Genomic DNA, 26,376 nt, shown 5'->3' on the forward strand with positions numbered 1-26,376 from the left:
ATATTCATAATGACCAAACACAAATTGAACACTTTCAAAGTAAGATTTCATCATCATCATCATCATCATCATCATCATCATCATCATCATCATCATCGTCCTTGCAGGTATTAGGCCTAGTGGTCTGTTACAGTCTCCGTCCATCTTTTCAGGGGGCGTCCCGAAGATCGTCTTCCATGTGGTACATAGCGGAGAATTTGTCTTGGGAGTCTGGAACAGTCCATTCTATTGACATGGTTAAGCCATTTTTGTCTATAGTGGTTGAGATGTTCATAAATAGGTGTAATTTTCAATTCTTTTGTAATTAGTTCATTCCTTTTGTGGTCAAGCAAGCTGTAGCCGGCAGTCCTCCTTAGAAATCTCATTTCCGCACTTGTTAGGCGTTGAACATCTCAGTTTCGGACAGTCCAGGCCTCACTACCATACATGAGGACAGGTCTTGCTAGAACTTATATGCTTTTAACCTGGTATGTTTTTGGGTTTTCGTGGTTGTGAAAACCTGATAGATGGTTCTTAAGGCTCCATTAAAATGTTGAATATTTTCAGATATAACAGTAACAGGTAAATATGTCAAATTATATCCTAAATATTCAAATGAGTTTACCAGTTCTAACGTATGGGTTCCAATGAAAATTTTACTCCTAACTGGCTGTTTATCTTGGAACGCCATATTTTTTGTTTTGTTTGTGGAAATTTTCATATTGAAATTTTGTGCTATTATATTCAGGTGATGTATTGAGTATTGCAGCTCGTCTTCATTTGTAGCAAAAAGAACCTGATCGTCTGCATATAATAATGTATCTAGAGTACAATTTCGGAAGAGCGGGATGTTTCCATGAATTGTTAGTCGCCAATGTCTGATGATGGAGTTGATGTAAGATTTAAAAACATATATAAAGCAACCCGAACACCAATAAGAATGAAGAAAGCCAATCGATAAATAGGGCCTAAATACTTGTTTGGGGTGTAATATAAGTTTACTTACAAAATATATGGTTAAGACGGATTTTCAGCGTAACCAGAGCCCCAGAAGAAAGAAAAATCAAATAAATGTTTGCAAAAAGTACAAAGGGAAATCATCTTGGAGGATTTGCATTAACATACGTGATAAAATGACTTTGAAATTATCCGTATTAATGATTGGAAAACAGTTGTGTAGCCACACTTGCTTGGAATAGCCAAGTGCTTGTATGCTGTAGCTGTGAAAGGATCAGTATTGCTGTAGTAATTGAGATCGTCTTATGTTTCTCCGCTTCGAGAAGAGTATACAAGAGCAGGATTAATGTAAAGTAAAGCACTAAAAAGGCTACAAAGCTCTCGCCTCTAGTTTTGTGGTTGCAATAATCGAAGGAGAAACTAAGTCAGTACACACAGCTGACATGTTTCACAACCCAGAGTCGAACAGTAAACCAAGCAATTTAAACACTTCGATCTATTCTATTCGATTACAATTGAACTAGTTACGAAAACCAGAACTCTTCCAAGAAAAAACACTTTGCATGCCCATTCACAACTATCTCAAGTCAATCAGGTGGGTTACACAATTGCTTTCAAGCTAGAAATACGTCGTATATACGTTTAATTTATATTTGAATGCTTTACCTTGCATGTTTACTGTTCAAGATCTAAATTATTATTATTTATTATTTAAATTTAAATGTACAGAATACAGAATATAATTACAACTTTAGAAATAGAAATAAAATAATACAATCAATATAAAAAAGGAGTTACAGTAATATTAAGAAAATTTGAGGACCGAATGAGCAGCGCTCGTGTTCGGTCGCAGTGCAGATATATTATTAATAGGCATATAAGTAAAATAAAATAGGAACTAAAATTAAAACTACAGCTACAGTGAAATTATGTAATATAATAGGCCTATATTAATATAAGAGGAATATAGAAAATGAAATAAAATAAAATAGAAATAAAAATTAAAATAACAATGAATTTATATTATATAATATTAAAATAGAGAGGAATAATATCGTACGTGAAGAAAGTAGGACAATTTATAAAAAATATATATATAAATTCCAAAATTATAAAGTACAATATATATAGGCTGATTAATTCATAAACATAGGCCATAAATTTATTTAATCAAATTGAAGATATTAACACGTTTCTAATTTTCTTGTTATATTTTAGTGGGTTACATGTTAGAAGTTCCGGGTGTAATTTAGCTAAAGAATTACACAAACGAGGGCCAAAATTAATGCTATGCTTTAGACCAGCAGATGTGAGACATTTAGGTTCTATTAATGTTGAATTATTATTTCGTCTTGTGTCATGATTATGTGCCTGTATTAAGCTTATAAACTTATTACGATTTTTATGATAAAATTTTAACAGAGTATATTTATAAATTTGTTCAATATTAAATACATTAAATTCAGAATAAATTAATTCAGTTGGATAATCAAAACGTTTCTTCAAACAAATTTTAATTATTCGTTTTTGTAGTAAATTTAACGGACTAAGATTAATATTTGTACTTCCACCCCAAACAATAATACCATATTGAATGATAGACTGAATAATGGCCAAATAAACATTTCGTAGAACTATAATGGGTAAGTAGCATCGAAGATTAACGAATTTATAAATTGTTTTACGAAGCTTCTTACAAAGATAAGTAATGTGATGAGGCCACTTTAAATGATGTTTTAAAAAAATCAGTATCGTATAATGGCACATATAGTACTTTACAATTGTATAGGCTATCTTACAAGGTAATGAATAAAACAGATATTTTACATAATGTGTCAAATGAATTGGGTGCAACTACCATCTAAACTAAAGGATATACCTATTTGTCTTCTCAAATTAAAATAATTCAACACAGTTATGCCAAAATAGTAACCATATTCTAAGAAATAAATATACCTTTTATACCGATATATTTCGCGATAATTTAGTTCAACTATTACGTTTTGAATGATATTAATGTTTCCATTTACTTCCCACAATATTATTTAAAAATATACATAAATGAATTCATTTTCTACTAACAAGGTTCGGCCACGTAAAGAGAACGGATTGTAACAGGAAACAAAAAAAAAAAAAAACTAGGGAGACTTCAGCGGAAGAAAATAGAAAAGGGAAGGACAAAGAATAGAAAGAGAAGAGCATAATGAAAAACTGGTAAACAAAAGAGAAAAGACAAAAACACTAATATGAGATAGATAAAAATGGGCGAGGAAGCTCAACGTCTCAAAGGTCAAAAGAAGAAAGATGAGTAAATAATTTTCTACGCTCCCAAAAGAAGATAAACATTCTTTTTCTTAACTGTATACACAAAAGGCATTCGTCATGTTCTCAAAAAAATTAAGATATTTGACTTATTCTACAAAACTTTACGATTTAGGGGAGAGTCGGGTAGTATCGGACATCGGGTAATATCGCACAGTGCGTTTCTTTCATCTACCACCATATGGTAGTACCTGAATGACATGGTTACGTTTCTCTATGCGACATCACAGAAACGTAACAATGTCAATCAGGTACTATCATCGTGTGATAGATGAAAGAAACTCACTGTCCGATATTACCCGATGTCCGATACTACCCGACTCTCCCCTAAAGGATGTATTTCACTAATTTTGTACAAATTTACATGAAATGATTATATGCAAGCTTATATTGCATTCATTTGTGTTATTATTATTTTATTAAGGAAACTTTGTATTTAAAAGTGATAAAATAAGGTAACAGTCAACGGAAGAACGTGTCAAATAATCTTAAAGTGCCTAAATGGAAGTAAAATGTCCATAAACCTATCCATCGTGATCTTACACTGCCAAAAACGGAAATAACAAATCAATATTGTCATAGATTTCTATCAGATTAGCTCCGCTTAATCCTGCAGTTTAACTCTGAAAAATAACAGATTGTAATGAGTTTTGTCATAGACGTCTGTGACGTCTACTTGTAGACTTAGTTGACCGTGTGTACAAATAAGAGAATAAATAACAATTTTTTATATAAATACACAATATACCTTCCCCGTAGACCTCAGCGCGGTTTCTCATCTCCTGTCTCATGAGCTACCATAAGCCCAGGCTATTACATAGCACTACCACCAGCAACTATTGACCACATATCATGAAGTTCGGTGGCAGCCGATTCTGCATCGGAACAAGCCCAACATTTGAGAAAAAAACAGAGATGATAATAAAATATTATAACGGCGAAACAGTAAATCCGAGGTCCAAAACCGAAAATTGGTTGACGAAAAACCTAGGAAAAATTAAATCACATAACTTGTCCAAACAGAATTTGAACCCAGGCCCGCTCGTTTCACTGTCGTACATGCTGTTACTCCAAAGCAGTGGACTGTAGAGCTCTATTTGGATATTTTCAGAGTGAAAGTTGTTTCGGATGCAACCCTTGAGAAAAGGTAGGCCTACTTTGAAGGAGTGTAAGGAGAAGAATGTGATTTGGGAGAGCAGACAGAGGAATAGATAGGTTTGGAAGTAAATCCTGAAAAGACAAAGTATATGCTTATATCTCCTAACCACAACATAGTACGAAATGGAAATATAAAAACTGGAAATTCATCGTTTGAAAAAGCGGAAAAATTGAAATATCTTGGAGCAACAGTAACAAATATAGGCTAAATGACACTCGAAAGGAAATTAAACTCAGGATAAATATGACAAATGCCTGCTATTATTATTTGGTTGAGAAGCTTTTGTCATCCAGTTTGCTCTCAAAAAAAATGAAAGTTAGAATTTATAAAACAGTTATAGTCCCGTCGCTCTAATTTCCGGCAGCCAATCACGTTGCAGGTCGGCTATATTTAAACGTGTGCGTCTTGTGATTCGCTGATGAAGACGTCATGCATTTCCTATGGCTCGATAAATACTGAATATAATCGCCCGCCATTTTTGCTCTTTCGTTGGCGTTCGCAGAAAGCACACGAGAACGTTAATTTCCGCTCAATTATTTACTGAATTACAGTGCGTTTGATTTATTGACATAGGAGCAACGAAATGATAATCTTTAACGGTGTTGCAAATAGATCCCTCGTCTGGCAGCTTGGCAACGAAAGAACAAAAATGGCGAACGATATTACCTACCCAGATTTTATAGAACCTTGACTTCCTAAGACGTAAGCAAAGAGGAGGAGTCACGCCGGGAATAATAGCGTCGCGACATTACCGGTTGTTCTGTATATGTTGTGAAACTTGGACTATTACTTTGAGAGAGGAACAGAGGTTAAGGGTGTTTGAGAATAAGGTGCTTAGGAAAATATTTGAGGCTAAGAGGGATGAAGTTACAGGAGAATGGAGGATTTTACACAACGCAGAACTGCACGCATTGTATTCTTCACCTGACATAATTGGCCGGAGGGAAAAAGACCTTTGGGGATGCCGAGACGTAGATGGGAAGATAATATTAAAATGGATTTGAGGAAGGTGGGATATGATGGTAGGGATTGGATTAATCTTGCTCAGGATAGGACCGATGGCGGGCTTATGTGAGAGCGGCAATGAACCTCCGGGTTCTCTAAAAGCCATTTGTAAGTAAGTAAGACAGGGGAATAGTTTCTCAGTCACAATTTGCTTATTGGGGCTGAACTGCTCGAAGCTGACGCAATCTGTTGGGAAATTTCTGTCGCTTTTAAGGAGAATATGAATGTCTTACCGAAATAAATATAAGTACCAAGACCCATGTTGCGAACGATTTAAAAATGTGTGGAAAACCCAGCGGAATGAACACGAAAGCTCTGCAGAAACACGATCACGCTTCGTTTTAGAGCTACAAATTACAAGAAACACGCTCCAACATTATATTACCAAGCAACTGCAGTTGGTGCATTGAACTTCATAGTATATGCCTTTTCTTTGCGTAGCTGGAGTTGCAAACCTCTTAATATTGATTTACTGTCGTACGGAGAAGTATAATAATTGCTTTGTATTTCAGTCCGTCAATACGGGTTATATCCTTTCTTATTTTCTAGCAAAACATGACGTACTTCAATTTATGGGAATATTTCAGCTAATTGCGCCAATTTAAAAACGTATAGCTAGATCATAAACCTGTGCTTATACTTCCTCCATTTATTAGGACACACTACTTTGTTACATCATAAGAGCGACATATTTATATAATAGCACGTAGTTTTCTTGCTGATACGTCTATGCCCACATATTTTGACCGTTTTGTTATAGACATTGTTTCAACTGTAGATATTATACTACTAATGTTGCAACTACTCTATTTAGGTTCAGTTTTCATTTATTTAGATATTACAGTACGAGTTTGTTATAGCCTATATTGGATGTTGTACCTTATCAGTTTATCATAAACATGTAAGGTAAAAGCCTGGTTTTGGATAAGTGCCCAGTTGTTGTTATGTTCTGTCTAGACGCATCCATTTTCAATATCTTTTCCAACAGAATCTTGAGGACTCTGCAAAACCTAAGAAGACAAAGTTTGTATGAAATGCAAAACGTAGAAAGCTGTTATAAATTGACCCTTTCTATAAAAATTCAGCACGTGTCACGCCTATTTTTTAAAAATCAGTTCTTGGACCTCTATGTCTCCGATTAATAGATTTGTGTGTTAGAAACATGGTGTTATAGCCTACTGCCAAATTTTTTCAAATATTTAATAATTCCAATTATCGAATTTTATGTACCCGTGCCCGGCTTTGGATAATAATGCGATTTTTTTGACAAATTATTTAAAAACACACTTTAATTTTTGAAGTTTCATTATTTTGTTGACAAACGATGTTGATCTTTCGAAAGTGATCTGCACAACAAAGAACATTTTGTAAGTTTATTAAAACCCAATAAATTTATACTCATTTCCATACAAATTCAGCACATGTCACGCCTATTTAAAAAAAATCTGTTCTTGGAATTTTATGTCTCCAATTATTAGATTTGTGTGTTAGAAACATGGGGTTATATGCAGATTTATCGAATTTTATGCACCCGTATCCGGTTTTGGATAATAATGCGATTTTTTCGACATATTATTTTAAAACACACTTCAATTTTTGAAGTTTCATTATTCTGTTGACAGATGATGTTGATCTTTCAGAAGTGATCTGCACAACAGAGAACATTTTGTAAGTTTATTAAAACCCAATAAATTTATACTCATTTCTATACAAATTCAGTACATGTCACGCCTATTTAAAAAAAATCAGTTCTTGGAATTTTATGTCTCCGATTATTAGATTTGTGCGTTAGAAACATGGGGTTATATTGCCGATTTATAGAATTTTATGCACCCATGCCCGGTTTTGGATAATAAAGCGATTTTTTCGAAAAATTACTTAAAAACACACTTTAATTCTTGAAGTTTCATTATTTTGTTGACAAACGATGTTGATCTTTCTGACGTAATCTGCACAGCAACAAAAAATGTTGTAAGTTATTAAAACCCAAATTATACTCACTGAAAAAAATCCTATCCAAAACTGGGCTTTTATCTTATGTAAATAGATTTCAGATTAATGTTCATATTTCATATGGGTAGTTTTCTTTGCTGTCTATCGTCTATGACAGCGTTTCTCAAACTTTTTTGAAGTGGGAACCACTTTTTAAAGTCATTACAGTTCCGCGGACTACCTTACTCTTGTTCCCTTCGAAAGCAAATTTAGGCCTATAATTTTTGTAGCATACTTATATATTTAAATATAATTAAGGTCCGATACTTTGGTACTTGTTATGAATTCGGGTGGTCTCTGGCTGGGTTACAGGCGCGGCGACGGATGTGCACGGAAAAGATGGCGAGAAACACCACGTTCATAGTGCTTTAAATCCCTCTTTTGTTGCGAGAGTAGAGTGGCAAATCGGTAGACGGATAGGGTAATAAATTTCATAAAATGTCAGTACTGGGAGAAAAAGTGAAGTTCGATAGTCATGTGTCATTTCCAAACTCTGTGAATTTAAGCTATAGTGTGATATGCAATTCGTTTGAATTTTATTTTTTCTTCTGTCTTTTTTGAAGGACCACAAGGGCAGACCTCGAGGACCACAGATGGTCCGCGGATCATAGTTTGAGAAACGCTGGTCCATGACTTGGAATATTCTATATTTACCTTGGCTCACACTGTGCAGACATAGGTTGGACTCTTTATAGCGTGGGACCAATACGGAGCCTATTTCAAAGACAGCGTAGGATTTCTCATTGAGAACAAGGGAATATTGACCTGGATAAAGCCGATGGTGATTCTTTTCATACAGTCATTTCATTCAGAAACAGGCTTTTATTGCCTACCATAAATCTAGGGTATGGGACTCCTATTTTGCCATTACTCATCCTAAAGATTTTATCGCTTAAAATTTATTGCTCTCGGTCTGTTTAGTTGGCTCTTCAAACCGAAAACTCAAATTCAAGTCCCCAATATCTCGGACAAGCATTGCTCTGGACGAGTGGTTAGTCTGTCTTCCATCATAGCTACTAGGATTAATTTTCCGTCTGGGTAATAAAGCAATTTGTGATGGATAAAGGGACGCGAGGGATTTCTCGACGTTGACGGTGATTATGACTGGTTCTCAGTCAATAAATTGGTATTAAATTGTAACAAAACTAACATAATTCAATTTATATCCTGTCCAAATTGAACCTCGCAAATTTCTAGCGCAATAATAAACAATAGATCCCTATTAGAAACAACAACAATCAAATTTCTTGGCTTAAAAATCGTTAATGTGTTAAATTGGAAAAATCATATTAAAGAAATTACTCCCAAACTAAATTCAGCTTGTTTTGCTATTAGATCTATGCAAAAGATAGTAAATATCAATACCTTAAAAACAATATACTTTGCATACTTCCACTCGGTAATGAGTTTTGGAATAATATTCTGGGGAAATTCCACAGGTAGTTACAGTATATCCCTATTACAAAAAAAGAGTAATTAGAATAATAGTAAGTGCCAAATCTAGGGAATCGTGTAGGACTATTTTCAAAAAACTACAAATAATGCCCATGGCTTGTCAGTATATATGTTTTCATTAATAATCTTCCTCGTGTGTAATCGTGAAAACTTTGTAACTAATTCAACAGTTCATAGCATAAATACACGTCAAAAAATGACTTTCATACTCCATCGGCAAGTCTATCGTGCTATCAAAAAGGAGTGCGTTATATGGCAGTAAACATTTTTAATAGCCTCCCTATCGATATAAAAAATGAAACTCAAAACATAAGATTATTTAGGGCCAAATTAAAGAAGTACCTAATTTCTCACGCCTTCTATTCTGTAGGTGAATTCATGAGATTCAATAACACTTCATGAAATTGATACTAAAACTTTGTGTTGCACTAGTAGACTATATTGTAAATCTCGTCTATATATATTTCATCTAGACTGTGACTATAAATTAAGACTTTATAATAGTAGCATATTCTAGCTGTAAGCAATGTATGAATACCATGGAATGTTAATAAATACAATACAATGTAATGACAACAATTAGACCTTAATTATGTAAACGATTATGATTGACACAGACAATGAACGTAAAATATACTGCAGAAAAAGTATTTCAGTTTTTCAGGGTTCCCGTGAGTCCGAATTTAGTTCTTTCTCGACCTAAGAAAGTTAAGAAGAGTAATACAGCAGAAATATAGCTCTTTCCCTCCATTTTTTACTCGTCTCGTAGCAGACAACTTATTTCACGTTTGGCTTTATGAAGGATTAATGAAATTACAACCATAATGACTTAAATGGAACTACAATATTGCATTATTCTATATTTTGGGGAGCAGAGATAATAATTTGTGTTTGATATAAAACTCTTAGTAACTTTGATTAATATACTATGTTTGGGATGAATATAGCCTATTCTACAGGAGAGTTGTCCCACAATGCACTGGAATATTTTAACCAGTACTTCCAAATTTCTTCATAAAATACTGCACAATAAAATTCGAAATACACTAACCACTAACGACGCCTACATAACCTGTTCTCCAAACGAAGTTAGTGACACTTATTTTATGTGGTCATAACGTCAGTCAATAAGGAAACAACTGAAAGTCTTCCGCTTGTGTTAATAACTGGTAAACAAAAGCTTGTGGTTGGTAAGAAAAAAATATTCATAAATCAGCCTATGACGTTAAAAATTATCGCGCTTCACGTGCGAAAGTACCGCGAAAGATTCTCCAGATGAATATATCTATGCAAAATTGTCATAAAATACACAATTACTCTGCAGTAGGCCCAATTTAAGATATCTAAAATTATAAAGTATCGATTTAAATTTCTAATGTCGTATTCCATTATTTCGTGCTTTAAGTTACATATGCAAGATTTTAACAGTAGAATTTCATACTTCAGAACTGAACACATGAAGAAAAGAGTTCTCATTTCATTATATGAGTAATTATTATGTAATGTTCAATGTTAAAGCAACACTTTTTTATTTTAGTTTTCATTCGTTTGCTTTTATCCTTTGAGTCAGAATTCTAGGGTTTTCTTTTCGATTAAGATATTACGAAATCCAATCAAAATCGCATAATATTATTTTTCGAAATACATTTAGGTCTGCAGAAAAAAAAATCAAAATTTAAAAGTTGAAAAATTATCTCAAAATTAATTAAAATGACTTGCTAGGATTTCTTTTTAGTTGCAAAACTGAAATAATAAATTTGATATAAAGTTCGCCATGATTTATCAGAATTGCTTCATAAACTGTCGTATGCTACACAGAGCGATTAACTCAAGCTCCAGATTCTGTATTTTCTCCCTTAAACATAAAGGAGTGTCACATCCACACAGCATTATGATTTTCTTAAACCGTAATATTAGCAATAATAACGCTATTATTATAAATATGACCATATTACTAAATTTGAACTAAAAACATTCTTCTTTCTTATAATTAGATCTCGGATTTTAGGTTAAATGCCTACTTGTTTCTGTAGAGATAAACTAAAACTAGTTAAATATCTTCATATTTTATAAAGCGGTTTTATGGTTCCTAAAATGCCTATTTTGCCTATTGAGATCTATTTTTAAGGTTTTAGAGCCTAAAATGGACTATTTCCATTTGTTATATATACATTTTTTAATTTTCGTGTAGAAGTGAAAGAGAAAGTTTTGAATGCCATGGGGAGGTTTGGTTCAAATAGGCCATTCTGTAATAATTTGGTTGTAGGAATGAAGAAATTCCTGGAAGGTGTCTGGTTTTGTTGAGTAGACAGTAGGAATGTGACGAATAGGGAGCATGTAGTTCTCCATAATGAAATCAGTATGGCAAATATTGCTAGATTTAAATATGCATCCATTGCTTCGGTACCATTGAGAATAATTTTTTTCGCTGATAAAATGGTTCTACCTAAGAAAAGACAAAATTTCACAATAGAAAATTAGAGAAAAAGTTGTTATGAATTGTAATGTCAATTATGAATAATGTCTTAATTGCAAATTCATTGGTAAATTAATTAATTTAATTGTAATATGAGCACCTACGTATTAGCAGTCTTACAGCAATGGGGTCGATGATTTCATTAAAAATTACGTACCGGTATTCATAATTTAAATTTACAAAAATAAAGTTTCTAACCGCAATAATTTTTTAATGTTCTACACAATAATGCTTAATACTCACTAATTGCTCACTAATCACGTAATTAGAAACAGTGAACAAATTAATATTCCATATTGTAGATTACACAAGAACAACACAAACTTTTCAACTATGGGGATGAAATTATATGATAAGCTCCCCAGTCAATACTATAAATTACCAATCAATAGCTTCAAAACTAGATTTTACAATTGGTTATTAAATATCCAATCCTTTTTATTCTGTTGCTGAGTTTTTGAACACAAACGTGTATGAAATTGTTTTTAATAAATACGTTTAATTACAATTAGTTACAATTAATACATTAACGGTGAACTGTTTTCTTTAATTTATAAGTTTCAAATTATTTCACATTTTCATTGATTATTTAAATTTTGCTGTTTCTTTTATTAGTGTTTTTTAGATGTATTATATTAGTAGCTTAATATCAAAGACGGACATCTGCTTCAATTGAAATTTAGATACCTAACTGTGGTTTTTATACAATTTTTCATGCTCCTTCCAGTTATAGTGAAACCATATCCAAACTCTAACACTATATTTATAAAATAAATTGTGTTAAATATTACAAAGAACACTGTGAATTAAAAAAATTGCCTCTAGATCAAAACTATGGAGACGACAGATGTCCGTCTTTGACATTAAGCTACTCAATTGTTTTTCAATGTATTCTGATGAAGCCTAAAACTGTATGTCTAATGGCCAAAATAAAATTGAATTGAATTAAATTGAATTAATTGCATTTTTATAGTTACTGTATTTTTTGTGGATATAAATTACATTTTAGATGCATAAAATAGTATTTTTAGCTACTTATTGTATTTTTAGGTGTTTAAATCTATGTTTTAGTGTCTATTTTGATAAATTCAGGGCTTATTTTAGGTGCCTAAAAGTTAGTTTTTAAGGGTGCTATGCATAGACGTTTCACTAGCCCGCGCTACGAGCGTGCTAAACTAGCCCCGGCTATCGACTGATTACTTATACAGGATTCATATCATATCGCTAACACTGGTTTATGAATACGAAAAACGTTAGTTCACTGATCATCCACCGGAAGCCCCCGCTAAGAATGTCTATAAATATGGCCTTAAGGGGACACTCAACTATATTTTGGAACTTTTTTCCTATTTGACCAATCTTTTTCAAATTTGGAGAAAAAGTTTAATATACACACGGAATAATTTTTGCTATATTAGCAATTGGTTTATTAGGTTTTGTAGTATGAGCACACCATATATTCACTGTAGGAATGGATGTTGATACACGAGCATACTTTACCCCCCATAACATTAACATTAATAAAATAAGGGAAGCCTAAAATAACAACTAAAAAGATAGAAATATACATGGAAAGTAACACGCAAAATCTCAGCTCATTAGATGCAATACTTTTCAAAATAAAAAATATTTCAATTTTTAATCAATCATTAATTGAAATATCACTTTTAATGGATAAACTCCGAAACACGGACTGCACCCTTTCCCTCTTACTTCAAAATTCCGACCTTGTGCACACAAAATAAATTATTGGCACTTTTAATTATCATTTTTTATTTTTTGGCTTTATGCATTTGACCGTGACTTCTCAATGAATAGGGGAAGAATTCTGCGTATTGATTTAGTTCTGTCACGTAAATTAGTGCAGAAATTTAATTTTTCATTTCTATGACACTTTTCTCCAATTTTTAAGTTAAGTGTCTAAAAATCCGAGGTCTCTTATAACACAAATCAATAATTATGACCCACAATCCGTGTTTTGTAAAAGTCTCCCAGGAAAAAAACTGTTACTTTGACTTACCTCTGACATATCTTGGACGTCATCAGGATCCACCACATCGTCTGACCCTAGGTCATCTCCAGGACCTCCACCGTCCTCATCGATCAAGACGAAGGACACATCATTGTTGTTAGTATTGCTCCCATGATGCATCTGTTTCCTGGGCGATAACGCATCCCCGTCTGTGTCTTCGTGATTAAGAGGAGACGCTTTTCTCTTGTGGTTATTGTTGTTACCATTGTTGTTAACAACCACATCGTTGCCACCGATAATGTCACCAACAGGGATCTGATCACATGACGTCTGTGAATCGGCGGGGCTATCAGGACAGTGTTCCAGAGGACTCATGTGGTCTTCATCCATGATACCGTTCTGTCTGTGTTGTGTATTGCCCTGAATGCTACTGGCGCACCTGCTTCACCCCCAAGCTGTCTGGCATGCCGTCACAACTGCTGTGAAGTTTTTCACTAGTATGATCACACGTGCGTCATTTTTCATCTGATATTTGCACTATTACTTCACTTATCTCACTTCAGTGATACAATGATTCATTAGTTATAAAAAATATTATTTTTCTTTTGTTTTAAAATAAAACAAAAACACAGACGGAGTTTTATTTAAACTTTACTCCATTTTAAAATGTAAAAGCCGAATAAAATAATTGAAACATCGATCCGGTTTGAATTCCACAGCCGTGAAGTATACAATAACTTTTATTTGTATCGCCGTCTGAAATTGTCGAGTATAAAAATGACATCTATTAAAAATTGTGAATTCGTCAGCTGTGAACTGTATGTGATTGCTCGTTTATGAACCTACCCCTGATCACCACAATCTTACACGACTCAGCCGACACATTCAAAATTGCCGCCGACCATCTCACAAACACTAACCTTATCTTGACTGCCGTACGCACTGACATATCCACGATGACATTACGCTAATTGTACCACTAGGATACGCACTTTCCGGTACCGCGGATCGAATCCACACACTGTACAAGGCATAGAGCCCGCCTAACGGCATAGAACGAGCCTTGAGGTACCATAAGTTGACGCCGTTCCTATTGGACACCACTCCAAAATCCCCTTGTCGTCACTTCACTTACCAACCACTTTGCTTCTGCTACCTTCTTCTGCTCGGAGGGGCCCCCGCAACCAACAACAAACAACAGCAGCGCTACAACTCTTCTTCTTCTTCTCCTCCTCCTAACCTTTTCCTTTAGTTGCCTCAGATGCTGGACTAACTCATCTCAGCTGTACTTCTGTCTCCTCCTCCTCCTCTTCTTCTTCTTCTTCTGACTGCGATGCAGGTGCTTGTCGTTAAGGAGTTTTCAAAGATGGCTGAAACCGTCCGTAATATCTTCTAACCTGCTTGGCTTTTACCTCTCTGGCTTGCGTTAAGTTGTCCTGCTGGGCACAAGGATAAATTTACTATCTCTTTTCCTCTATTTTTTTTTATTTTCTATCTCCGTCTCTCTCCAGCTCTTTCACCTTGTTCCTTTACTTGCCACGTCTTGGAGAGAAGACAGGTACAGCAACCTTGAAATTGCGCGCGCTCTCTTGTCCTCTCTCCCTCTCTCTCAATTATCTACTCTCTCGCTCTCTCAATATCGCTTCGTCTTTCTCATTTTCAATACCCTTCTCTCTCATTCGGTACACTCAGGTGACTGATCAGGTTTTCTTAGTGGCACCAGTTTACAAAAGCATTTACCAAATGACACAAATATTCCGGTAATACTTATTGATATAATACAACAATCGAGATATTCGCAAGCTAATAAACCTACCAACACAACAAAACCAAATAAACAGAAAGCAATATTTAATAAGCAGTGGTATCTGTCATAAACAACTTGCGAAATAGCACTATATTATATAAACGCTCACAAACGTTAACTCCATGTTCCATCTTTCCTTCCATTGCTTCGACTCTAGTAAAACAATAGAAGAAAACATTCCGCATAATCAGGCATGGCACGAGGACCTTTAATTTCGTGAAGTAACGAGATCATAAGAGTAGTTTCTTTTAATAAACCACGATTGTACAATTCTCTTACCTAACTAATCTCCCCCTCTCTTTTAAATACTGCGCCTTAAACGTGAGGACGCATTGTAGGTTAACTACCCCACGCTCGGAAACAAATGAATTGCGACAAACTTGAGTCATTACATAGCTATGCCGAATATGGCAGAAAATCAGGTAAATTAAGAAATGATATCTAATGTTAACTTTTCAAGTAAATCAAATATAAACTTCAAACTTCATTCACTTCATTCACGTCCACGTTCTTCGGATAGAGATAGCGGGTTCCGCTATTGAAATAACGTGATAGTGATAGATTTATTGATATTAGTTCACAAAAGTACAAACTTAATAATTTAAAAAATGATATATATACAAAAGTAGTTCTACATAATAAATATACAATTTCCTAAATAAATTAATTTATAGCATATCTCAGTAATTAATTGTTCAAACTTGCACTTACGTCTAGCAAATCAAATAGTACCAATCAGTTTTAGTAGAACAATGCTTAAGTTTTAATGAACGTTCTCTGGTTCCGCTTATTGTCAAAAATTTATTACCTCGTAATTAATTTTTAAGCTCATTGAACACGTTATTATTGTCTTTCATACGAAATCAAACATTATTTTTGTACTATTTTCTCACTATTAGTATTTTACTAAAACATTATGTCAAATTTCACACTTATACAGTATACAATGTCACATTTTTAAAGCATTTGATGAGATTCTTTAAATAATTATTGTAACTAAGCATATTACATCTAATATAGTTTGGAAACCTTATTAGAAAGTTAAAGTAAGGCAATGACTGGCTTTTCTGACGTGATTCTACACACATACAGTATAGCGCTCCCATAATGTAGTGTCGGCATGACAACATGCTTCTACGAAGACTACAAAACATCCTCACTTAAGCGTAGTTCGACGCTTTACAGCAGCTTAACCTAGTTTCATGGCTAGACCGCGGAACTTCATGTAATTGCATGTTTTTACTGATTCGGCATATTGTAAAAGTACAAGTGGATCTTTGCCGATCATACTTTGTACGTTCGAATGAAGGCAACTTTATTTTGCATAGATGCATATTTCGAGGGTTTTGCCTTTTAAATATAGGCCTATATATGTATATGTATAGATATTACATATTTAAATGCATATATTAATAACATTAACTTTCTCTCGGATAAAAATAAGAATTATTTCCAAGAAATATAAAAATTATGTGAGAAATAAAACCAATAATTAGTTAATTACTTACTTACTTACAAATGGCTTTCAAGCAACCCGAAGGTTCATTGCCGCCCTCACATAAGCCCGCCATCGGTCCCTATCCTGTGCAAGACCAATCCAGTCTCTATCATCATACCCCACCTCCCTCAAATACATTTTAATATTATCCTCCCACCTACATCTCGGCCTCCCCAAAGGTATTTTTTCACTCCGGTCTCCCAACTAATGCATTTCTGGATTCTCCCATACGTGCTTACATGCCCTGCCCATCTCAAACGTCTGGATTTAATATTCCTAATTATGTCAGGTGAAGTATACAATGCGTGCAGCTCTGCGTTGTGTAACTTTCTACATTCTCCTGTAACTTCATCCCTCTTAGCCCCAAATATTTTCCTAAGAACCTTATTCTCAAACACCCTTAACCTATGTTCCTCTCTCAGAGTGAGAGTCCAAGTTTCACAACCATAAAGAACAACCGGTAATATAACTGTTTTATAAATTCTAACTTTCACATTTTTTGACAGCAGACTGGATGATAAAAACTTCTCAACCGAATAATAACACGCATTTCCCATATTTATTCTGTGTTTAATTTCCTCCCGAGTATCATTTATATTTGTTACTGTTGCTCCAAGATATTTGAACTTCTCCACCTCTTGAAAAGATAAATTTCCAATTTTTATATTTCCATTTCGTACAATATTCTCGTCACGAGTCATAATCATATACTTAGGGGAGAGTCGGGTGGTATCGGACATCGGGTAATATCGGACAGTGCGTTTCTTTCATCTACCGCCATATGGTAGTACCTGAATGGCATGGTTACGTTTCTCTATGCGACATCACAGAAACGTAACCATGTCAATCAGGTACTATCATCGTGTGGTAGATGAAAGAAACTCACTGTCCGATATTACCCGATGTCCGATACTACCAGACTCTCCCCTAGTCTTTTCGGGATTTACTTCCAAACCTATCTCTTTACTTGCTTCAAGTAAAATTCCCGTGTTTCTCCTAATCGTGTGTGGATTTTCTCCTAACATATTCACGTCATCCGCATAGACAAGCAGCTGATGTAACCCGTTCAATTCCAAACCCTCTCTGTTATCCTGGACTTTCCTAATGGCATATTTTAGAGCGAAGTTAAAAAGTAAATTAAAGAAATATTATAATTTATAAAATTGTCTTTAGGCCCATAGCACTGATTTATCTGAGACAAGAACAAACTGGCAATACTGAACAAAGGATGAAGTCATCGGAAATTAAAACTAAGCAAAACAGAGAATTGAAGGAAATTAATTTCTCTGTGAAACTTTAATTTCTGGCAACAGAGCAATAATCGGAAGAATTAGAAAGAACTAAGAGAAAGAGGCTAGAATGGAATAAATGTTAATGAAAAAAAGAGCCCTCGACAGAATTTAAAAATAGAAACAGACTTCACGAAAGTAAAATGAAATCTTGGAAGACCTCACAAAAGATAATGCATTTAATTCGTGCATAACTATAAATAAAGAAAGACTTTGAAACTTATTAAATATCTTGTGATAGTCCCTAAAAATTCGTATAGTTAGCGGACCACTGTAAGCGGACGGAAATGGCTCTCGTAGCTTCTGGCGTTGCACTTCGCACCGCGGGACAATATAGTACCTGCAGTTTTGTACCGCACCGCATTCCTCAATGTCCCTTCCATTAGGTTAGAACTTGTTTCTCTCTTCTCCACCCCCAAACTTTACTGACCTGAGTCGCAGAGATACACCCCCTACCGTGGTCACAAGTGGCACCGATACCCAGGCAACCAATACAGCAATTTAACAAAAGACTATTCTCTTTGTTGAAGAGAAATCAAGTATTCAAGATTTTCCCCTGTGATTTGTACAATTCCACAAAGGCGTACATTAAGAATAATTCTACTTGTTTATATCTTAAGTTCACTTAACGGTGTTCTTTCAACCTCTTTTTTGAAGTATTGTGCAGACAGTGGCGGCGCCAATCTCTGAATATCCTTTCTTATATTTTCCCCGGGTTGTATTTTCGTCATATTCTTTTCCTCTTCATTTCAAAGATTAGTAAAGTATTGTATGGTTCGTCACTGGCTCAACCTTGATGTACCAAGCAAAGAGTAGCAATAACATAGACAAGTGCGACTTTATAAAATCTCAAACTTAATGTACTACTTAAAAGTTAAAAAAAAATTAAATTTAAACAAACTTTCCCTAAAATAGGGATTGCTTTGAAGGACAAAGTACATCAAACATACAAGTATTAATGATTGATTAAATGGCAAACTTACTAGTGTTAAATCATATAACCGCGTGTGGCTTACAGCTGTTTCGGTGCATCCTCCACACCATCATCAGAGCCTACTAGATCCCGGCGTCATCTCGACATCACTGCCTGTTGTAAGGGTGCGTTTGCGTGTTGAAAAGTGGAGTCGAATAGTGTGTGTGTTCTGAAATTGATCTGTGTGTTGAGGACACTTCTAGTGGTAGCACAACGAACCCGTATAATTGGTCTCTGTGTAAATGTGTTCGTCTACCTTCAACTGTATTCTGTCCTAATCGCCACCATCATTGCTTGGTGTAAATTCAGATACAGGGATATCCTGAAATCGATGTCGCGTGAGTCTGATAGGAAGCAATAGTTTCCCGTTGCTGCCTGCCTCATGATAATAATCGGAAATAGAGCAGTTCTGAGGAAACCTGATAAAACACCATCCATGTAATAAATTGGAATTTGGTTTGTCAGAACTTGAACCCGGTTCTCCGACATAGAAACATTCGTTCAGCTAACGGTACGCCTGACAAAAGTTCTGTTTAAAAATATATTGGCAAACTGTGTATTAAGAAAAATAAAGTCATGCTTGAGCATTAGTGAAAAATGCATATTATTATGAACTACTTGCTATTTCTGTAATTCGTCCTTCGTGATCAATAGGTTACTAAGCTTGCCATTAAATTCCAGGTTCGTAGGTTCGCCTCTGATCGAGAAGAATACTATATTTCAATTTTAAAAAAGTTCTAGAATGGCTTCTTTTACAAAGGAAAACAATGTGGTATTCCACGTTTTCGGCACTTAAAAATTAATACACTATCCTTGAGTTAGTAAATTCAGGAAAAAAATTTTCTAGCCATTTTTATAACGTCAGTAGTGAACCCATTATCGAACGCTCTTCCCTGACATTCAGTAATTGGTGGTAATTTATTTAGTAGGTTATTTTTATTTATTTATTTATTTAGTAGGTTATTTTACGACGCTGTATTAACATCTCAGGTTATTTAGCGTCTGAAAGAAATGAAGGTGATAATGCCGGTGAAATGAGTCCAGGGTCCAGCACCGAAAGTTACGTAGCATTTGCTCATATTGGGTTGAGGGAAAACCCCGGAAAAACCTCAACCAGGTAACTTGTCCCGACCGGGAATCAAACCCGGGCTACCTGGTTTCGCGGCCAGACGCGCTGACCGTTACTCCACAGGTGTGCACATTAATTTCTCTACAATGCACTTATCTCGTAAATGAAAATATTTACATTGTCAGACAGACACAGTTTATTAAGGTCTTCGCTGACCATATCTGGAAGTTTTACTGGTTTTAATACTAAAACAATATTTTGTTTAACTATAAGTAGGTCTACGTGGATCATCCAGAGAGTTACATCATCAATTAATATTTGAGGAGAAAAACTCGCTCCGGCGCCGGGGATCGAACCAGGGTCTTTGGTTCTACGTACCAAGCGCTCTGACCACTGACCTATGCCGAATTCAATCCACAGCACCGGATCGAACCTTCCTTCGTTAATGTTTCTCTTTATGGCCTGACTGCAAGTTAGGCATGAATGTTGACGTATATGTTCAATGTGGATTGAATTCGGCGTAGCTCAGTGGTCAGAGCGCTTGGTACGCAAAAGCAAAGACCGGGGTTCGATCCCCGGCGCCGGAGCGAATTTTTCTCCTCAAATATTAATTGTCAATATAACAGATATTATTCTGCATGACAAATTAATAAATCTATAATATTCTCATAGCCAGCAGTCCATATGTCTGTACAGATTACTGTTCTCTTAACTGCGGAATCCCGGCCAAACAAGTCACTCAGCTGAGTGCGCTCCTAGTATAATGGCAGTTAACACTGGACATATATATACATTATATATATACATTAAATAAAATATTAAAAGATTTTGGGATGGAAATTTCAGCACAAAAATCAAAAGTAATGGCATTTTTAGGACAAGACCCAGTGAGAAGTAAGATAATACACAATAACCAATGCCTCGAACAAGTGCAAAATTTCAATTATCTGGCTTGTGAAATATCTTATCAAAACGAAAACGATGTGAACAAGAAAAATACCAAATTTACACAAATTCTAGGAATAATAAACAATACATTAAAAGCTAAATTAGTACAAAAATCTACAAGAATAAAAATATATAATACACTAGCATTACCCACCCTTCTATACGGAAGCGAGATTTGGACATTAAAGAAAAAAGACATGAACAGAATCAAAGCAACGGAAATGAAATTTTTCAGGAGGACAGCAGGATATACTCTTTTAGACCGAAAAAGGAATGAAGAAATTTTAGAACAATTAGAAGTAGAGTCAGTAGAAGAAAAAATCAGCAGATACAAATTCAATTGGCTAGATCATGTAAGAAGAATGGAAAATTCAAGAATCCCAAAAATTATGATGCAATATAAACCTAGAGGACATCGTCGACCAGGAAGACCGTTAAGAAGACTGCTAGATGGGGCCGAAACAGGTCTACAGAGGCCTAATTCGCGAAGGATGATGATGATATATATATATATATGCCTAACTTGGAGTCAGGCCATAAAAGGAAATATTAACGAAGGAAGGTTCGATCCGGTGCTGTGGATTGAATTCGGCGTAGCTCAGTGGTCAGAGCGCTTGGTACGTAGAACCAAAGACCCGGGTTCGATCCTCGGCGCCGGAGCGAATTTTTCTCCTCAAATATTAATTGTCAATATAACAGATATTATTCTGTATGACAAATTAATAAATCTATAATATCCATCAATTAGTTGAAATTATAAAATTTTCACTGTTATTGTTCTAAAAGTGGTCAAAACAGAATGATTTTAAACGACAATGCGATGGATACTAATAAATTTATTTCTCCGATAATTGATAATAATTGTCAGCATTTATAGCCTACGTAATAAGGCTGTAAGTTAACACTCTGGAACATCAATGTCATTTCCGACGACTCATAAATTTCAGTGATCTACAGCTTGCGATCATTTTCATGCCTGATAAATCTGACAAATCATTAGTTTATATCTAAAGCTGGAATAATCGTGCCTAGAATTTGTCACTACGCAAGTTATTACACGGCATACCTTTGTTTGTGTTTGTATCACGAGGACGTTTAAGCAGATAACAGTACGTTATAGAGTTCATAATCGTACTATTGTACGTAAACTGATTCCACACTGCAGTAATTCTTACTATACCAGTCGGGTAAGTTAGTTCCATATCAGTTGAATAGGAGCATATTCTGTTTCTTGCCAAGGAGCTCACAGAGGAAGATATGCTGCTCTCACAGTGATGGTAAACATTTGATAATTTCTCAGAAAATATTAATTTTAGAACCCATGTTTGTAGGACTTTTATTTCTTGTTTTGGTGCATACTATCTCCTCTCTAAATACTGGAACCTTTTTTTTCAGTACACCCTGTATGTATACAGTATACAGGGTGATTCACGAGGATTTACCATCACTTACGGAGCTTATTTCCAAAGACATTATTTTCTTTAGCTTTAAGGGTAAAAAAATATTACAAATAGAGAATGAACTATTCAGAAGTGTAATTTCTTTAACTGGCTAGTGTTCTGAAGCTAAAAATGTGTTGTTAATTGCTTTGTACAGATTTTGTCTTCCAATTTGTAACTAAAAATAACACCATTCTCACGCACTTATCACAAAAATTGTTACAAATCATACGACTTTAGGAACTTGATTCTTTACAGTTTAGTCTTAAAGAATTTACAAGAGTGGCGTGATTTGTAATAACTGTTGTGATAAATGCGTAAGCAAATGTAATTTTGGAGTCAACATTGAAAAAAAAATTCTGCACGAAGAAACTATGAAATTCACAACACATTTTTAGCTTCAGAATACTAGCTAATTAAAGAAATGATACTCCTGAATAGTTAATTTTTTATCTGTAATATTATTTTACCCTTAAAACTAAAGAATAATGGTATTTTTACAAACAAATCAAATTAATGTAACTCTGAAAATATTGAGATTAGGACACAAGTTTATATGACTTTTTTAGCTCAGAATGTTTTCGGAAATAAGCTCCGAAAGTGGCGGTAAATCATCATGAATCACCCTGTATATACCGGTATACAGAGTGTTCCAAAAGTGATGGTAAAAAAGTTAGGAATGTGAAGTAAAAACAAAAAGAAGCAAAAAAAATAAGACTGCAAATTATCCCTTTACGAGATATTATTCATTATCATTCATGCTTCGTATATATGCCGCACTTTCTCCAACCCATTTCCTTCGAAGTGTGAGACAATATTGTGATCGGTGGATAAGTAGAAGAGGACCTGGATATAGATCACCGGATTTAAATCCTTTGGATTTTCCTGTATTGAGGTTATGCAAAAAGCCTATTTTACACAACCGAAGAATTGCAGCATCGGATTTTAGATGCATTCCAGCAAATTAGGAATGATCCAGGATTGCTTGAGCGTATTCTTGGGTCTTTGCGGAGAAGACTAGACAATTGCATTCAAGTGCATGGTCAGCATTTTGAACACCTGCTGTAAAATTTTTCAGTTAACATAACATAGGATTTTGATGATCTATAAATCATGAAAAAATGTCCTAAAAACAATGCATTTATGACCTAAAAATCTTAAAAAAAAAATGCCCTAAAAATTGTTCTTACATAATTGGCTTAGTAGGAAAAGAGATTTTGTACTACATATTTAGACTAGTAGGCCTAATTAAATTAAATTCTAGTACCAACATTTAAGTCTATTTAATTTTACATAATTTTTTCTAAGTGGTACACGTTCATTAATTATTTTACCTGATGTAGTTTCCATGTAGTCCACCACAAGGCCACTCTTATCCAGAATTAGCAGGTATAGAGGAGTCTATATTGAAGGGGTGGTTGGAGTGTACTGCGTTAAAATGGCAATATTTGTGTCGAAAAACGATTAAAATATTATACAAAATAATGGGTATTAGCCACCAGCATAGCTTGGTCGGTTAAGGCGCTTGCCTGCCGATCCGCAGTTGCGCTCGGTCGCGGGTTCGATTCCCGCTTGGGATGATTATCTGGTTGGGTTTTTTCCGAGGTTTTTCCCAACCTTAAGACAAATGTCAGCTAATCTCTGTCGAATCTTCGGCCTCATCTCGCCAAATATCATATCGCTATCACCAATTCCATCGACGCTAAATAACCTCGTAGTTCATACAGCGTCGTGAAATAACCAAGTAAAAAAATAATGGGTATTAATGGACAAAATATGTAGACAAAATATTAAAGGAAATAAACATTATTTTATATTAATAATGGGGATTTATGGCCAAAATTAAATCAAAATGCCTAAAAAAAAGTCCAAATAAAATAAAAGACGCTCTTATGAGTTGAAACAGGCAAAAAATGCAATAAAATTTCCTAACAAATGTGTCTTAAAACACTCTGTTTATCACATAACATATTAGTACATTATGCAACGAGCCTATAATGATAGTAATTAAGACGCAAGTATGGATGTTTATGAAACGAGCGCAAGCGAGTTTCATAATATTCATACGAGCGTCTTAATTACCATTATAGGCAAGTTTCATACGACTTTTTATGCTCGACCATATTTCTAACTTGAAATTACCGGTATTCAGATGTATACATTTTATTTGTATCTGACAAGATCGGAAGTGACCTTGTTCTAGGTCGTGAATTGTGAGATGTGCGCAGACGCGAAAGTACTGATTTTTTTCGAGGAACAATAATGTCATTGACCTTGATGTAATCCCGTTAAACTTGATATAACCTTGATTATTGAATTCGACATTGAAAAACGAGATGACAAATTGAATTTATTTGAATATGATTTACAATTAACGCTAATTATTATAGTAACAGAACATAACCTTCTGCGATAGTATTGGATTTCCAGCCTCCGTGACTTTTCGCTAATTCTCTTTCGATTGCATATCCGAGAATAATCGATACGTGCGGTTTTATAACGGTACAAAGCTGACTTGTCATTGGCTAAACACCTGTAAGCTGAGTTGTCATTGGCTGAACACCTGTACTTTAATGAGTAGGTGTACTTTAATGACATGCATTAAAGGACTGCTACCAGGTGTATAATTACTACATTTCGGCATGGTCGAGCATAAAAATACTAAAGCAGCAATATTTCTGGCTTACTAGAAAAAAAGGTGCAATTTCATCAAAATCCTAGCCTTAATAATCATACTGTAGTATAGCTTGTTTATATAGAAACTTTACTGCTCTTGTTCAAAAAAAAAAAAAAAAAAAAAAATCTTTGGGTATGTTTAATCACATTTTTGTGGTGTTGAAGCCAAAAATATTAATTTTACGTCTCGTGATTGATAAATAAAATAAAATCGTTACTGCTTTTGTTAGTCAGTATTCATCGGGCCCTAACCAGCACAAAATGACACTCGTAAACAGTTAATTTGAGGATCCATGTTTATTGAAACAATTTTGCTCCTCTTCGATTTTATTTTTCATTCTCAAATTTTTGACCACAACTTTTGAAACACCCTGTATATATCTTATTGAACACACGAGTTCTCTCTCTTCCTCACAAGTAGGCTGCATGTACTCGTATAATCATCTCTTTCCTCCTCTATTGTATGAAACTATTCCAATAAATGCTATAATACAGTTATACAATTACTGACTTTAGGATCGGCTATAAATGTAAGAGATATTGCCTGCACTGTGTGGAATGTCCAGTGAAAACAGACATTTCTGCCTCGCCAAGTTACAGAGGAAAGATCTTCCATTGTGAGTTTCTGCAGCTTTCCATCACGGGAACAATGATTTATAGTAACTCGTTGCTCGAACGCGGCCAGTAATATTTCAATTGTATTACCTCGGCAATTTTCCACCCTGACCAGACATTACGGCTTAATGTTACTTCTAGGGAAATAAGTACATAGAAAATTAGACTTTTATGTGATAAATCGCAATAAAGTATTGCACGACAAAGTAGTGGAATGAATTTTTCATGCATTATCCAAAAATGTTATGACTATGAAATATGTTCAGTGTGGGTAAGTAAGTATGTATGTAAAAAATGATTTATTTAACGACGCTCGCAACTGCAGAGGTTATATCAGGAAAGCCGGTGGGTCGGAATTTTGTCTCGCAGGAGTTCTTTTAAATGCCAGTAAATCTACTGACATGAGCCTGTCGTATTTAAACACACTTAAATGCCATCGTAGGCCGGAATCGAACCCGCAGCCTTGAGCATAGAAGGCCAGCGCTACATTAACTAGGCTACCTAGGCCGACTGTATGTATGTATGTATGTATGTATGTATGTATGTATGTAAAAAAATGAAATTAATGGTTTATTTAACAACGCTCACAACTGTTGAGGTTATATCAGCGTCGCCGGTGTGCCCGGGAATTTGTCCAGCAGGAGTTCTTTTATATGGCAGAAAATATACTGACATGAGCTTGTCGCATTTAAGCACACTTAAATGCCATCGACCTGGGCCGGGATCGAACTCGCAACTTTGAGCA

The 26,376-nt window shown here is 34.8% G+C and overlaps 1 protein-coding gene across 11 annotated transcripts in view; it reads right to left on the bottom strand.

Annotated features, from left to right (window-relative positions):
• Positions 1 to 26,376, bottom strand: part of TfAP-2 (transcription factor AP-2) — a 978,986-nt gene that overhangs the window by 610,139 nt on the left and 342,471 nt on the right. For 2 of the 11 annotated variants that reach the window (XM_069820011.1, XM_069820008.1), the window contains exon 1: positions 13,366 to 15,077. The exons of 4 other annotated variants lie outside the window; for them this stretch is intronic. In XM_069820011.1, the coding sequence (XP_069676112.1) occupies positions 13,366 to 13,707 (342 nt within the window). In that variant the 5' untranslated portion in view covers positions 13,708 to 15,077. Of the gene's footprint in view, positions 1 to 13,365; positions 15,078 to 26,376 lie in introns of those variants that run through there. 5 more of the 11 variants (XM_069820009.1, XM_069820014.1, XM_069820012.1 and 2 more) reach the window with 5 other exon arrangements.

This window comes from Periplaneta americana, chromosome 3, assembly GCF_040183065.1.
Source record: "Periplaneta americana isolate PAMFEO1 chromosome 3, P.americana_PAMFEO1_priV1, whole genome shotgun sequence".
NCBI lineage: Eukaryota > Metazoa > Arthropoda > Insecta > Blattodea > Blattidae > Periplaneta > Periplaneta americana.